The 15,618-nt window shown below is 55.7% G+C and overlaps 3 protein-coding genes across 3 annotated transcripts; 2 read left to right on the forward strand and 1 right to left on the reverse strand.

The window, feature by feature from the left end:
* Positions 1–4,527: 4,527 nt before the first annotated feature.
* On the forward strand, positions 4,528–6,126 carry BDZ83DRAFT_657781 (uncharacterized protein; the record flags this gene model as incomplete). The annotated part of the gene is made up of 1 exon (XM_060510986.1): positions 4,528–6,126. One exon carries the CDS (start codon positions 4,528–4,530, stop codon positions 6,124–6,126), a length of 1,599 nt encoding a protein of 532 aa, XP_060357992.1.
* Positions 6,127–8,190: 2,064 nt separating this feature from the next.
* On the forward strand, positions 8,191–11,388 carry BDZ83DRAFT_712909 (uncharacterized protein; the record flags this gene model as incomplete). Its single annotated transcript, XM_060511626.1, has 1 exon — positions 8,191–11,388. The coding sequence occupies one exon, from the start codon at positions 8,191–8,193 to the stop codon at positions 11,386–11,388; it is 3,198 nt and encodes a 1,065-aa protein (XP_060357993.1).
* Positions 11,389–12,373: 985 nt separating this feature from the next.
* On the reverse strand, positions 12,374–14,338 carry BDZ83DRAFT_593391 (organic solute transporter Ostalpha-domain-containing protein; the record flags this gene model as incomplete). The annotated part of the gene is made up of 3 exons (XM_060506622.1): positions 12,374–13,567; positions 13,622–14,205; positions 14,299–14,338. The coding sequence occupies 3 exons, from the start codon at positions 14,336–14,338 to the stop codon at positions 12,374–12,376; spliced, it is 1,818 nt and encodes a 605-aa protein (XP_060357994.1).
* Positions 14,339–15,618: the final 1,280 nt, after the last annotated feature.

A 15,618-nucleotide genomic window follows, 5' to 3' on the forward strand; every position in this document is an offset into this window, starting at 1 on the left:
CCGTAAAGTGCTGGTAGCTTGGGGGAAATTGGGCGCGTCTCCCAATGTCTCAGCTCGTTGCGCTGAAAGGAGGTGACGCCACAAGACAGCACTAGGGGCAGTGTTAGTCTATCTTTCGTGCCCCCTTCTATTGCTATGATTGCTGCTGTTGCTGTCACGACTGTTGCGCCAGCTTAAGTCGAGTTTAGTGCAGCAAGAATGATGGAGATGGGGGGAGTAGAGCACGGAGGGTTTCTGGGGGATGAGAGCAGGAATTGTCGATCGAGCCGAGGGAGCTTACCTTCGATGAAGCGATGAAGGACAGGAAGGAGGTCGGTCACGACGCAATAACAAGCAGATCTTGGTGGAGAATGATGGGCAGACCGACAGATGGCTGGAGTCGTAGGATAAAGTCTGTGGCAGGAAGTGATCCACGAGTCGTAATGCCTCTTCACTATCGAATGTCTGCAGTCCGATGTCTCTATCAGGACAATGCAATCCAAAAGCTTGAGATGAATAATACCCTTGGTCCGATGAGGGGTCCTCGACGTCCCTTATTCTTATTTTCCAAAGGGTCTTCTCTCCTCTCAAACAGCCCCTCTCACCGATCAGAAAGAATACCTACACATAGGGACGAAGCGTGAGAGGGAGGCCACCGATAGAATCAATTTGAGACCCCCAGTTCGGCGTGGCCTAGACCGGGTTGCTACCCATTCCACACTGGTACGTATGCCGCTGGTGCAAGACACACACCAGCTGAAGACAGCTACGTTAGGCCCCTCCTCCTGCCCACAGTCAGCAGTGAAGGCCGACTAGGTACTGCTTGTTCATGCAATCGAGTAAAGCCTCACCTCACATGCACAGATTGCTACCTCACCGTGCCGGGACAGATCGTGTTGGTGGCGCGGGCAAGGGGAAACGAGGCGCGGAGGTGGTGTGTTCCAGGTTAAGCTGTCGGCAGAGCCACCGTCCCAATGGACGCTGGACGCGCCGCAGGGTTGGAATAGCTAGCGAAAATGCCAGCCAATGCCAACTATGACGCAGACACGCAGCGCCAATCCAACTCAAGCAAGCCCATGCAACTTGCAAGTGCATTGTCCTCTGTGAGTGTACCTTGGGACTGCAGGTGAAGAGAAGTACGGAGTACCTACTGCACCACTGCCTAAGTGTGGTAAGAAACATGGGCGCCCCTTCATCCAGACAGGGGCTAGCTCAATGTGCATGTGCCATTTTGGAGGTAGGAAGAGGTCAAGTCAACCTGCAAACCTGCACCTTCCCAAGTTCTGCCCCCACTTTTATCTCAAAGTTCCAGGTTGGACATGGAAAGTTGGATCCCCTGGCAGCTTCCTGGTGTCGATGCGCCTGCCATCCTGGGAACGGCATCGCACCTACCACCAGGTGGATCCCATTACAGCCTATCGACAATTCCTGGCCACTCGAGGTGAAGTGGGTCGGCTGAACACTGCATGCGACGCTTCTTGATTGGCTGACGTGTGTCTAACTGGAAACCTCCTTCACGATTCAACGATGCCGTTGCCGGTTTGTGGGCACTGCCGAATCTTTTTTGCTTCCTTTTTTGATTGGATTGTTTTTTTCCTCCCTCGAGCTAGGTGTTCTACAGGTATCTGTACCCATCTTGAGAAAGGTTTATCGGACTAGATTGCCGTGCAGTAACAGAAGTCTACGAAGTATGTACGAATCTACGGTTATGGTCTTGGCTCCCTCCCGTCTGCACTTTCCCTCCTCTGCTCAGACACCATCAGGGTCCGTTCGTTTTGACGCAACCAAACATTCGTCGCTTATCTTGGGATGCGTTCATCTCTTCGACTACCTACTGGTATGGCATGGTCTTCACTCTAATTCTCTCAAATCGCTTCTTCTTTTTCTTCCTCTCTACCGCTACCGACCTGCCCTGATTCACGCGGCTCACTACCCGGAAACACCGTGGTCCACCAGCCCTGCCACCCGCCGGCAGCGTTGCAGCCAACAAACGAACCACCCCGGCAGACGCTCAAAATGCGCTGGCTGAGATTCCCGGTTTTCACCACTTAAAATCTCGACTTTTATCCTTCCCGCTGCAGGGCTCGTCGCAGTTTTGCAGGGTCTTCGGTCAATTGCTGCGGGCGGTGCCACATCAAACCCCATCGAACTGGCCTTCAGACGGCCAACTCATGAATATTCGGACCTCCATCCTATGATCCTCCACGGCATCTTCCCCGACCACCGCCAATTCTGTCTCGAAAGTTCTTGGCCTCTTCCAACGTTTGAAGCGTTTTCTTACCCGTCGACACGGCGAGCGGCACGAGTAACGGCAGCCACCCGGCACCAAACCTACCGAGTGACATCAACGTGCTTGGCTTGGCTTCTTCGGCCGAGTGAGCGACGTACCTACCAGAAAATATCCCCAATTTCGCCTGCCCACTGACGCAATCCCCTCGTGATTGTCCATGCTATCGACAAGCTACGCACAATTCAGCATCCACTTCCGCGCGGCTCTTGCGCATCCCGTTCGAAAACGTCGATAACATGACGGCCCTCAAAATACCCCAGAGAAGACGGTTTACACACCGGCCGGCTGGGCAGCCCTTCGTAGGCGTCATCGAAAATGCCATGCCCGTGTTGACATTCACATCCGCGCACCTTCAGATCGCCATAGCCCTGGGGCCAACGCACCGGTGGTCTTGGAAGTCGGGGCACTCAGACGAAGGATGAATGATGGGATCTGTGCCACTTACCATCTCCCGAGCCCTCGACGAATGCTGTCAATTTCTTGCTCTGGAACGCTTCGCTGGATGCCCACCCATGTTTTCTACCCTAGCGCCGATGGTCGCCCACCCCAAACCGCTTCCGGACGCCCTATCAACCTGCATCGGCGCTACTCTACCAGAAAATCTCAAATCCTCCACAGTTTGACACCCGTCCCCATGCTACCATTGACAGACCATCTCCTCTAGGATCCCTGCTCGGCTGACGAAGGAAATTGTGTCTCCGGGAGAAACGCACACGGTGGGCCAGCGGCCAGCCGAGCCCGTACGGTAGTGAGCCACAAGAGACAAAGCCGCACCTCTCGAGAATCAAGACAATCCATCAGCCACTGCTGTTAAATTATATCTACGTACACAGTACCTCGATATACTCTGTACAACTATTCACGACAATAGGTAACCGCTCGTAGCCCTCTAAACACGGCCTACTGCCGGTTACACCATTCCGAGACATCTTTATTTGTTTCCAGCTTGCGCGCCAAACGGCCGAGGACGCGCATTCTGGAATGGCACGACGCCGATGACAGGTAGGCAATGTCACCAACAATGCGGCATCGTCCCTGGCCGACGAGTGATCAGCCCGATCAGGGCAATCTGCAGTCCTCAGCATCATCTGCATGTTTACAATTCATCAGCCTGCATAGCTGGACATTGCTGCACCTCTTGCAGATTCGCCGTCTTGTGCTTCCCACGTGCGCACCCGCAAGCTGACCGGCCGCATTTCGACCGGCCCAGGCCCCCATACCGCACTCGACCCCTTCATCAAACATCCCGGACCACTTCGCCTCAATTCCGGACCTCTCCGTTGAGAAATGAGAGACGCGAACCTAGGCGGCCGTTCTAAACTCTATTTGAAAGCTCCGTTCGGGACTACGCCCGATAAACAACCATTGGCGATACTGCTAAGCAGCAGCAAAGCACACTTGCCGACGACCGAATGAGACGAACTTCAGCCTGGATTTTAGACTCATGACCACGCTTAGAGCCGGGCCCAGCTAGCGCTGCCTGAACGAAGCTATTCAGAGGCCGGGGACTGCACATGGCTTTACAGCTCCGATCCCATCGACACTTTCAGATATGTGGTCTGGTCTGGGAAACCCTTTACAATACTGCTGAGGTGACGAGCCGTGTCTTTTCGGAGCAAAAGCAGATGCCTTTCTGCTGAATCTTAAACTATGCATGTGCTTCAGTGCGCCAACATTTGGGCATCGAGATCCGCAAGACGATGGCCGCATTGCTTTCAGACGTCATTATTTGGTGCCGTTACCTGGCTTTTCACCGAAGTCGGCCGAAGTTTCGTGGTTCATTTTCTCAATTCTTATTGTCCTTGCTCAGATATCGTAGACAAGTGACGATCTTGTGACAAAGGAAGGATGCCGCCCTCCCCTAGATTAGAGGATGGTAAAGGCTTTGGTCTCAGACAAGACATCACCTCCATACTCCGACAATGAAGGAAAGTCGCATTCATGTGTCAGTAATGCGAGCTGTCATTGTTCCCGACTTAGACCAACATCAATACCATGCACATCTATTGTTTGCCTGATCAGTGTTGAGCTTGACATTAGAAACCTTGCCATAGTTTCTTTGTTCCAACAAATCCATCAGGTGCCATCAACAGGAAATACCCATCCCTTCCAATTGGCGGCATTGATAAATACACATTGCCTCAAAGATGATCTTTGCCGGCATGGTCACGTTGTTCTGCCATTCATCTCTCCTGCTAGCTTTCCTGCTGCGCACCGGAGTTTACTCTTGAGGATCACGCACGACCAGACTTTTCATCATGGCCTCCTTCCAGGCCACCGAGGCCCCCCCTCAAGCTCGCCTGCCAAAGACACCATATGCCGACGCCTACCAATCCCGTTACACCGAGGAGATCCTATGCCTAGGTGGTGGGAATGAAGACGCTCCCAATGGTCCATATGCCGGGTTGGACACCGAACTCCTGCGTCACGTCAACTGCGGCTATCTCTCTACACATGGTCACGCGCCTACGCTGCTCGCTCTCAAACAACATGCGCAAGCGCTCACCATCCTGATTGCCCAGCTTGCGCCGACATCTCAGTACGCCGAGGTTGACAATGAAAACAACAACGAGGGCCGCATCCAGAAGTCGTTCAGAGACAACGAGGCCTTTGACTGGCTCAACGACTTGCAGAAAGGATACACAAACGACGACGAGTGGCATAACAAGCCCCTGACCGACCTCATGAACCTGATCCAGCACGAGTCGGACACCCAGGGTACCGTCCACCACTGCCCCCTACACGAATACAACGAAGACAAGGAGAAGCGGACCAAACCTCGCCCCTACGCCACGCACACCGCCCTGGCCTCCCACGCAAACGAGTGTCTCGAGATGCTGGATCACGAGTACGGCGCCACGGGCGGCCTCCTCTCCCTCCTCCCCACGAACGAAGATCGCGACTCGGACGAGATGGCCGCCGTGCGAAACAGCCTCCTCGGCCAGTGGCTCCTCTACACCCAGCACCTCGTGGCACGCATGCACGACCTCGAGCTGGGCTACGCCAACGCGCTCGACGTCACCGCGGGCGAGGCCGTCGTGCCGATGCAGATGCTCTCGCGGATGGGACCGGACGCCGCCTCGGGCCGCGAGGTGGCGTATCCGCAGGACAAGTGGATCCTCGCCAACGCGGGCGACGACGTGTTTGACTTTTTGCACCGCGTGTTGGACAGGCAGGAGGCGCAGATTGAGCAGAAGAGGGAGGTTTGGGCGGCGAACGGGACGTATGGGGAGCGCATGTGGAACGAGCTGCGCGGTGGAGATCTCTATGCCCGCGGGTTGGTCTTTTACGATGTCAAGACGCGGTATTACAGGCTCGCGGGGAAAGGTAGCAAGAGTACCATCTTTGTCCTGCCGGCGCACGGGGAGCATCCTGCGGTGCAGCAGACGCGGCGGCTGGAGGTGACCCCGACGGTGGTGTCCGTTGTGGCGCCGACGTGGCCGGCGCGGGTGTCGGACTGGGAGAGCAAGTACAAGGCCCAGCTGGACGAGGCGACGCGGATGGAGATTCAGAATCACCGATTAACGAGCGCGGGCGAGGCGATGAAGGAGCACAACGAGACGCTGGCGACGGAGCTCGATAAGGCGCGGTTCATGAATGAGCAGTTTGAAAAGTATTACGGCCGGTCCGAAGTCGCGGAGGGGCCGAGGATGTTGGAGAGGGCGGTGTCGATCTTGCAGAGGGACGTCAAGGACAAGACGGACGAGATCACGGGGCTGTTGAATATGGTGAGGGAGGTGAGGGATACGTTGCCGAATCAGTATGCGGGGTTGTTTGGTGATTTGTTGGAGTTGAGTGAGGAGGAGGGTGTGACGGTTGATGCGGCTGGCGAGGCGGCTGGTGAGGCAGCTGAGTAGGACGAGATTTGATTGATGCTTGGATAGCGGCGGAGAGTGTAGATGATGTAGGGACGGGGTTGTACAATTCCATTACGAAGTTTGATAGATGGTTTTTTCTTGGATCGATAGGGGCAGTGGTGGTGCAAAGGCGAGTGGTTCAGTCGAGGATCATGTTACTCAGATTACAAGATAGTCCACCACTTGCTACATGGCCGAGGTCCCTTCTTGTAAGGTATCATACTTGAGGTCTGATTTATCCCAAGCTGAGAATTTTCGATTGACTCAAGCTCACAGTTTGGGAATATCTCGTTTGTAACCACTTTGTATCCCTAGTACTACCTTCTTGTCTTCTCTTCACAGAAAAGCCCAGCTATAAAGGCTCATCCCGGAAAAACAATAGTACTGATATTGATACTCATGGAAGGTAAAAAAAAAAAAAAAAACACAAACCCTCCAGTTATCTTGAGCAGCAGTAGTGATAGTGATACTAGGGGAAGGTAAGTAGACACAAAAAAACGCAGATATAACTGGGAGATGATCTGGTCACCCAACCGAGTGTCTAGGTGACGCGGAGATAGGACCGAGAAGTAAGAGTCGCGCAGTCTGGAGGCTGGAGGTTGGACGGAGCTGTCTTCTGTTTCTGCGGTGGTGTTGAGTTACCTTAGCCTGGTTGATGAGGCAATGTAAGACAAATGGGCGCACGTAAGGGGACCCTTGCATGATTCATACAGCCACTTTCTCGCATTGTCACGTTGAACATGTGATTCATGAAGGTTTCCCATCCAGACCGGACTCAGGTGGCCATATTGCTGCAAGCAATAATAGTCTCACCGAGCATCGACAGAAAGATTGAAACAGACGCGAGAGATAAAACCGTCCGTCGGTCGTTCGCGAATCACCGATGGCCCCCCCGTCGAACAAAGAACGGCAGCAGGGATACACAATGTATCTAGTCCTCATTAGGGATGGTGCACATCAGTCAGCAGGGGTCCGTCGTAGCCGAGACCCTCCCACTGAGCGGGGCGTTGCCCCGGACGACGGCCTGACAGTTTGCGCTGCCGCCGCCAAAACAAATCCCTCCAAAGCTTGGAAACACTCACACACACACACACACACACACACACACACACACACTCACTCACGCAACCAGAGCACTATCTACTTGCAGGCAACCCTTGACCGGTCTAGCATCCTCGATCGGGGCCGACCTGCCCGCGGGTTCCTCATGATGCCATACCGCGGACACTAATTGGCCCATCTGCCTATCATCCATCGGTGCTAAGCCTGCGGCGCAGATTGAAGACTTGGTTCTAGGCTTTCTAACCAACCCCTCTTTTCTCGCTCATCCTTGGCTTTCGGATTTCCCAAGTGCGCGGCCCTTTTTGATAGACGTTCGTTCGGGTCTTGTGGGCGCAAGCTGCTCTTTCAGTCTCCCACCGGTGCCAGTCAACCGCCGCGGCGCGCCGCCACAACGACCCCTCCTCCGTTGCCCCCCCTGCCCATCGAAACCGTTCGATTTGTTGACATCTTGCTTTTTTGTCCCTTCTCCCTAGTGTACAGAAACCTACCCTTGTCCAAACTGCATCTGCACCCGCAAAGCAGGCCACACCCCAACCCCTCGATTTGCTCGTCATCCAGATTAATTCCCATCGCCCTTGTCCGGGGTGTTCGCCTTTCTCCATCTCTGATCATCCTGACCCAGCTCTGGCCTCCTCTTTCCCGCATGCCCCGTGCTTTTCCTTCCTCTATTCTTTCCCTGCCTATCACTTTTTATTTTCGTTCGTCGACGTATTCCTCAAGGCCCATTTTCCGACCCGGCTAGCTAGTTGAGAGTGTTCGAAGCGAGAAGGAATACCGAAGGAAGAAGAAAAGAGGGAATGCCAGTCTACTGAGGAACCATTCGTTCTAGAACCTGGACCTTTTCCCAACTTCGCATCGCATCAACACCAGAAGGACAACAGCGATCGAATAGACTGCGCAGAAGAGAGGGGGACAAAGAACATGAATTGACCACCGCTCAGCGGTTGGCGCATACGATTACACAAACCCGGACCGCAAACGACAATTCTTTACGGGACGATCATGACCGCGATGGCCGGCCGGTGGGCCTCGTTGGGGCCAAAAGCAGCTACGCGCAAGCCTGCAACGACAACCTTTGCAGCCGCCGCGCTGCTCTTCACATCTCTGGTCTCCGCGCAACAGACGTTCCCATACGTCCCGACGACAATCTTGCTCTCCTCCGCCTTGCCGGGATCACCAGGCAACAATAGCAACCACGGCCTCGCATACATCTTCCACCAGGGTAGTTCCAGCGTCGAGCTCCTGTCGGTCAACGCCTCAGCCACCGTTGACGGCGCCGCGAGTCTGCAGACGATATCGAGTAGCTTGCCGTTCCTCGAAGATGCAACCAAGACGACGGCTTTCCTCCCCACGATGGCGGACAATGGGACCATTGTGGTTCAGGCGGGGGATTGCCAGACGGCCGAGGGCTACGATATCTGGACATATACTCCAGGAGCGGCGGCAGGGTCTTCGGGGCTCTGGTACAAGACCTCTGCGACACTACCTAGCAGCGCGGACTCGGACGCAGGTCCATATGCTCTCGGTGCAGGTATCAGCTTCTCATCGACCCTCGCGCCAAGCATGTCCGAACCCGTGTTGTATTCCTTCGGCGGCATGTGTCTGGCGCCGACGACGGACGAATCTACGTGGCAAGGAAACGGGACATATACGAAAGCCATGTTGAGAGTGGCCCCTTCAGACTCCGTAGCTTCGGGGTACTCCGCCAGCTTCATCTCTGGTAAGGGCCCCGCCTACGCTGAAGCGGGCTTCTCCTTCACGCCCCTGAGCCCGTCAATCTCAAACCGGTCCGGCATCGTCACGCAACAGAACCGCTACGTCTTGCTCGGCGGCCACACCCAGCAGGCCTTTATCAACATGAGCTCCGCCGCCATCTGGAGCCTGCCAGAGGAGTCGTGGAACTTTGCGACGGTCAGCGCCACGCGCGTCGGAAGCAGCGAGCTGGCGGTCAAGGACATTGAGAAACGCGCGGGAACGCAGGTGGAGAGCCGGTCCGGGCATACGACGGTGTTGAATGAAGACGGGACTGCGCTCATTATCCTTGGCGGCTGGGTTGGTAGTGTTTCTCAAGCTGCCTCTCCGCAGCTTGCGCTTCTCAAGATGGGTGATACGTACGGAGACTGGACGTGGTCGATCCCATCACAACAGCCGGATGGTGGAATATATGGCCATGGGGCAGCGGTTTTGCCTGGCAATGTAATGATGGTTTACGGAGGATACGAAATCCCGACTTCAGGATCCAAGGCGAAGAGGCAGTCAAGCGGGACCGGGCTCAGATTTCTGAACATGACTTCCATGGCATGGAGTGCGAGCTACACAAACCCAAATCATGCGAACTCATCGAGTGGGTCCAATAGCTCCACCGGAAACGACAATATCAAGAAGATTGGGCTGGGTGTCGGCCTCGGCGTCGGGCTTGCTGCGATTCTCGGCGCCTTTTTGGTTTACTACTGTTATAAGAGACACTTGCGGAAGAAGAAGGAGATGAGAGAGGAGACGGTGCGGTCTCTAGCGCAAGATGCGACACGATTCCTGCATCCAGAGGATGACATGATGGAGAGGGATGGCGGATCAGCATACCCCTGGACGAGCCATTCTTGGTACACGAGAGGTCACGATCCTTACGAGACGATCGACAGATCGCTCGGCTACGAATCGCTAAGGACAGGCCATGGCCCGGGCAACAACCAAGGCGTATATCAACAGCCGCCCGGTCTGCTCATCCCGCGCAAACCGATACCTCGCGCGGCAAGGGGCGCATACCAGCCTGCAGCGAACCTCACTACGCCAGGCCACATCCACCCGATCTACGAAGCAGATGAAGATGACCCTGAGCACGCCAACAGAAGAAAAGACCAGGAGCCCGCGACGCCCACCACGCCGGGGCACGCCGACCCGTTCATGACGCCGACGGGTTCTGTGCCGATCTTAACCCCTGGCAACCGCAACTCCATGACGCCCAGTCCGGAAGCTCTCCTGCGGCGCAACACAGAGGTGCAAGACTGGCAGTCAGATATTGACGCCACAGAAGCCCTCCTGGCTCGAATGCCCTCGCGCCGCAACAGCCGCGTCTCCCCGACACGGCGCGCGTCGATGCGTTCGGCGCGGTCTATGGCGGATGACGAGCGGACGGCCAGCAACGTCTCCGAGTCGGCGCGGAGTGCTATCAGCGTACCAACGCGCTCGGCGTCTGCGAGACGAAATAGTATAGGACCGAATAACCTGACTATCATCACCGATAACCGGGTGGGCACCTCTTCGTCGTCGAGCAGCAGCGGGCACACATACTCCACCGCCAAGACAACCTTCAACGCCCTGCAAGCCGAGGGTCCCTCGCTGCTCCTTCAGGGCCAGCGGCCTCGCAACGAGCACGACGACGACGAAGAGGACTTTGTACACATCCCCAGCAGTCCCAGCAAGCACAAGCCCCGCAGATCACTCGGGTGGCTCGGCAGCCTCCGGCGCGTCTTCAGCAGCGGCGTCAACAACAACTCGTCAGACTCGAGCGACCACGAGAGCCCCCGGAGGTTATCCCTCGACCAAGTCAGCTCGGACTACGAGCCGCGGCTGGTCGGGTTATCCGGGATCGGGGGCGCCGAGCTCCTGCGCAGGAAGCAGGGCCGGCACGACTGGGACATTGACCAGAAGTCGCTCGACGAGTGGGATATCGAGAAGGCGATTGAGCAGCGGCTGGTGCAGGTCATGTTCACGGTGCCCAAGGAGCGGCTGCGGGTCGTCAACGCCGAGATTGAAAAGGAGGAGGAGGCGATCCTCGTGGACCCGGATAAGGACGAGATGGAGGGGCTCGACGGAGCGGATCTGGAGAAGAGGGCTCTCGCGGAGGAGTATAGGGATAAAGGCAAGGGCAAGGAGATTGCCCTTGACGACGATGACGAAGAAGACCTGGGATCTCGGAGGGGCTTGTATGCGCGGAGACCCGAGTCGCCGAGCACGGGGTCGCCGGTGCGCGGACGGAGGTTATTACACCTTCCACCGCCGAAGGACGACTCTGGGGGTTCTTCTCATGGCCACGATCACGACCACCCGCTGCCGAGCCGGGAAGACTCCGCGGAGCCCCGACCGTCGCTGACGCTTCGCACGGCGGAGGTCGTTAGCGTGGCGAGGCCGCGGACGAGGGTGCTTGAGATGGTGGAGAACTTTGAGTCGCGGAGCAGGGAGACCAGTCCGTCGCTCGGCTAGGTGCCGGGCGATGATGTCAAAGGACGTGGGGATTTTTCCCTGTTTGACTCGTTTTCTGCCGTGGGACCTGCTGCGTCGGCGGAGTCTGGATCAGGTTCTCCTGATGTCTGATTAGAGGGAACCAAGGGGTTTCTGTTGGTGTTACATCAGTCATGCCTTTGCCTTCTTTTTCCCGGGTCTACAGCGTTATCTGGAGTTTTCGAGGCGTTTGGTTTTATTGGATGGATCCTCATCCGCCGTTCGTTCCAAACATGGGGGCTATTTGGGGCTCATGATATGTATGTGTTTTTGGGTGTGTATGTGTGAAATGGGAAAAAGGGGGGGGGGGAGACCGCAACGGTGTGTATGTATACATGGAAATGTCTGGGAGTCTTCTTTTGGACTGGGAATAACTTTGTCCTTCTGCCCCGTTCGGCGTGACGGGATCTCGGGGGACGGACAAATCATGGGAAATTTTTAGTGTGAGGCGAGGCAAATTTGCGTTATCTTGTGTTTAGTTTACAAACAGCGGAATTTCGAAAGCGTACCTCCCGTCACCACTGTTTTTTTTTTCTTCATGCAGACCCAAGTCGACTTCTGACTCTGAGTGAGAAACGTTTTGTCTGACTCTGTTCCAGCAAAGTGGGCGCGGGTATTGAACGAAGCATCAGGCGCTAAAATGCTGTCGCTTAGGTCGAGCCCAGTACACGTTTGAATCAACAGTATCGGAATCAACCAAGGTGGAAAAGTTAGTAAATGTGTGTGTTCATTCCCACCTAGCTAAATGATGTGGTATCTCGTAAAGAAAAACAAATAAACGCCGATTTTTCCTATGCATTGCCTCCCACCTTGAAATCCCCCAAAAAGACCAAACTAACCCTCAAAGCTCATAGTCATGAAAGGGTTCCAGCAGTTTGTCTTAGACCGCTGACTATTATCCAACGTAAAAGCTGTCGCCATCTGTGACTTTTGTTCAAGAATAAAAATCCTATATACATGGCTTGGCCTAAAAGGCCTGGCCAGGCCCCGGCTGCTGGTCATGCGTCTGATTCCCGTACGGATGGTTGGCATGCGGTTGTTGCTGACTGCCAAACGCCTGGTTCTGGTATGCTTGTTGCTGGTGCGCCTGCTGCTGAAGGGCTGGATGTCCGTAGGCGCCGTTCATCGGCGATCCGAGAACGGGACTCTCCGGCATGATGGAGGCGGCTGCTGGGCTCTGTGGTGGTCCCCAGAGCGCTTCTCCTACCCTTTGCTGCGTCAAATCGCGTGGACCTGCAACACCCAGATTTGCTGGTGCTGCCGGCCCCGTTCTTCCCCATTCGCCGTTGCTGGGCCCTGGATTTGCCGGGTGTACTGGCGTCATGCCCGTCTGCTGTTGGAAGCTCTGGTCTTGGTAGGGCGAAATTGGCGACATGGGCGACAAGGGGGACACCGGGCGCGCGGGACGGCGTGGCGGAGACATCTGCGAGGGATTCGGTTGGGCGTGGGCGATGAGGCTGTCGCTTTCGTTACCAGGGCGCTGGGGTCGTGGAGGTGGTCGCGAGGGTTGCAGGTATGTGCTGCGGCGGAATTCGGTAGCTATTGGAAGGTGATCGGTGCTCTTGACACCGGCGGGATGGTACGCCGTGTCTCCGCTCTTGTCGAGGTCGTCCATGTCGAGGCTGGCTGCGGTCTTGTAGCTAGGGTCCTCGTGGCGGCGCTTGACACCGCAAAGCAGCCAGCGCATACCGCGGCCGAAGGCCTTGACAAAGTCCCATAGGTTAAGGGCGTCTCCGACAGCCTTTAGACCCATCCATCCGCCGGCGGGGGCCGTATGTACGTTTTCGCGGAGGGGAGCATGGCTGTCTCGAGAGTCTGCGGACGGGTAGTATGTAGTTTTGGCGCCCGGGACATAAGGGGCGTAAGGGAAGGCCCAGAGATGGAGGAGGGCGAATAGTGCCATTTCGAAACACAGAAGCAGGGCGGGAATGCCGACTTTGATGTCCGGGTAGGCCAGGACTTTGTTCGGGTGGACAAGGTCGAGCGTCGAGGTGGCGAGGGAAATGCAGGTGACCTGCCAGAAAGAGAAGAAGACCACAAGCTTGATGGCAAGGACCTTGAGGAAGGGTGAGTGCTCTTTGAGGGGTTCTCTCATCTGGACGTAAAACTGAATGACGGAGTACATGGCAATCGTGACGGCCACACAGTTGATCGAGATGACCTGTTCTTGTTAGTCAAGGCATCCGCATGGTTTAGGGGGGCAAAGAAGGCATACCCAGATGTGAGCAAAGACTGGGTTGTTTGAGCTTTCGCAGTAGCGGTGGAAGTATTGGGTGACGACGGCCGTGACAGTCATGGCGACGCGGATAAAGACGTAGTGATATACACCAATCCAGATGACGTTGAACCAAGTCAAGCCGCTTTTGGGCGTGCGCCAGGGTCCTCTCTGTCCTCCACAGCACTTTGCAAACCAATCGAGAGGCCAGACCCAAGGCTTGATGGGGTAAAGATTGCGGAAGTAGTCTTTCTGGGTATGAACATCTGGGGCGAGGTAGTGGCACATGAGCGAGAAGAAGGATGCGATGGCGAAAGCCTCATAGCAGTCGCTCATGAGCTGGAAGTAGACCGCGTGCCAGTAGTACCAAAGCTGAAGAAAGGACGAGGCGGCGTAGACGGGGACCATGAAGAGAATGCGGATAATCTGACGCTGCTCGCGTGGCTTGGTGTAGTTGATAGAGTGCATGAAGACGAGGTAGAAGGATAGGCATATTGCGATGATGGTGCAGGAGCCGGCGATGATTAGGGCGAGGTCGTGGAAGGTCAGGGGGCCAGCGATGAGGATCTCGGAGCCGGGAAGGACTTGAGAGAGAGAAGAGGGCTTGTTAGCTTTCTTGCACAATCACAATGTCTCATGAGATTTGGATTGGGGGGTTTCAGGGTCGAGTGACATACTCCTCAGCTCCTCGAGCGTTGAATTACACGTTAAATTCATGGCGACGACAACTCAGCACCGTGCCGAGGGTGACCTCCGGGTTACGGGGTATCGTGTATGGAACGGAAGGCCCGGAGAGTATGGCAGCGCGGTACGGGAAGAATACAAGCGGCGTGGGATGGAGCAGACGATGACGATGTCGGTGTGGATGAGGGCGGTGGGTTGGGGTTTAACGGTTGTGCCAAGACTGGTGCGCTGCAGGAACAGAGCGGATGCCGGTCTTGGCAGAGCTTGCTCGCCTCGTGGCTCTGGACTGCGATCGGGGCGGGTCGCGTGGTCGCAAACGGGCTCGAAGAGAAGAGGAAAAGGTTGAATTTCGTGTTCAAGGCGACAGAGTCGTATTCCAGGATGGCTTCCTCGTTATAATTCTACCGGTTCAAAGCGACCTTCTCCCTTCAATTCGCGCCGTGTCTCTCCCTCTGAGACGAGTATGTTTGTGGGTTTCTGTGGGTGCTAGAAGATCGTGGCCGAGTGGTTCAAAGGGGATGTCTTTCCCCAGTCCGCGCCCAGTAATGTAGTCGCACGTCGATCCTCCTCTTGCAAGATTCCACAAAAATATTAACGGTCCGTGGCGCAATTACAGCTGGGGATTGTTCCTTTTCGTCGTCGGTCGAGGTTCTGGGTATCGTTTCGGTTTTCGTTATCGGGAGTGCCGTTGAATAAAATACAGGGTAGGTAGTATGAAGAAGGTAGATGGGACAATCGACGGAGGATTCCCGCGGCCAAGAAGCAAAAAAACAATCAGAGCAAGGTAGAATCAGAAGAGTAGACAGACGCGCACCAAGGAGACGGCCGTTGTGGTGAAGGGATTTGGAAGGAGGGAAGAAGAATGACGAAAGCGCAGACTTGGAGGAGGGGGGGAAATTGGCGAGAGACATACAACCCGTCGCTCAGGAGGTAAGCAAGCAAGCAATGGGCATGCTTCCCTCCTGCAGCTGTAGGAGGTACTCCGTGACTTGGTAGGGGACCAGGGGTACCGGGTACTTCAAGGTGCATTACCTAAAGTAAGGTGCTATCCGTAGCGTAAGGGCAAGACACTGGAAAGAGTCCGGGGCCGTTTGCCAAGTGGCTGAGTGCCAAGGGTCAACGACGGAGCGGACGCGCTAAGATTACAGGGCCGCTGACGACGGCGGCATCCAGTCAGCAGCGAGATCCCTCCCGCCTCCGGGACAACGCAGCGCCGCCCTTCAGGGGTTTCCCCTTCACATGGCCCTTTCGTCTCGACTTTTGGGCTACTCAGCCGTACCAAAGTACGCAGTACACAGCCGTGGCACGCGTGG

Source organism: Colletotrichum acutatum, assembly GCF_030867785.1.
Source record: "Colletotrichum acutatum strain CBS 112980 chromosome Unknown BDZ83scaffold_215, whole genome shotgun sequence".
Lineage (NCBI taxonomy): Eukaryota > Fungi > Ascomycota > Sordariomycetes > Glomerellales > Glomerellaceae > Colletotrichum > Colletotrichum acutatum.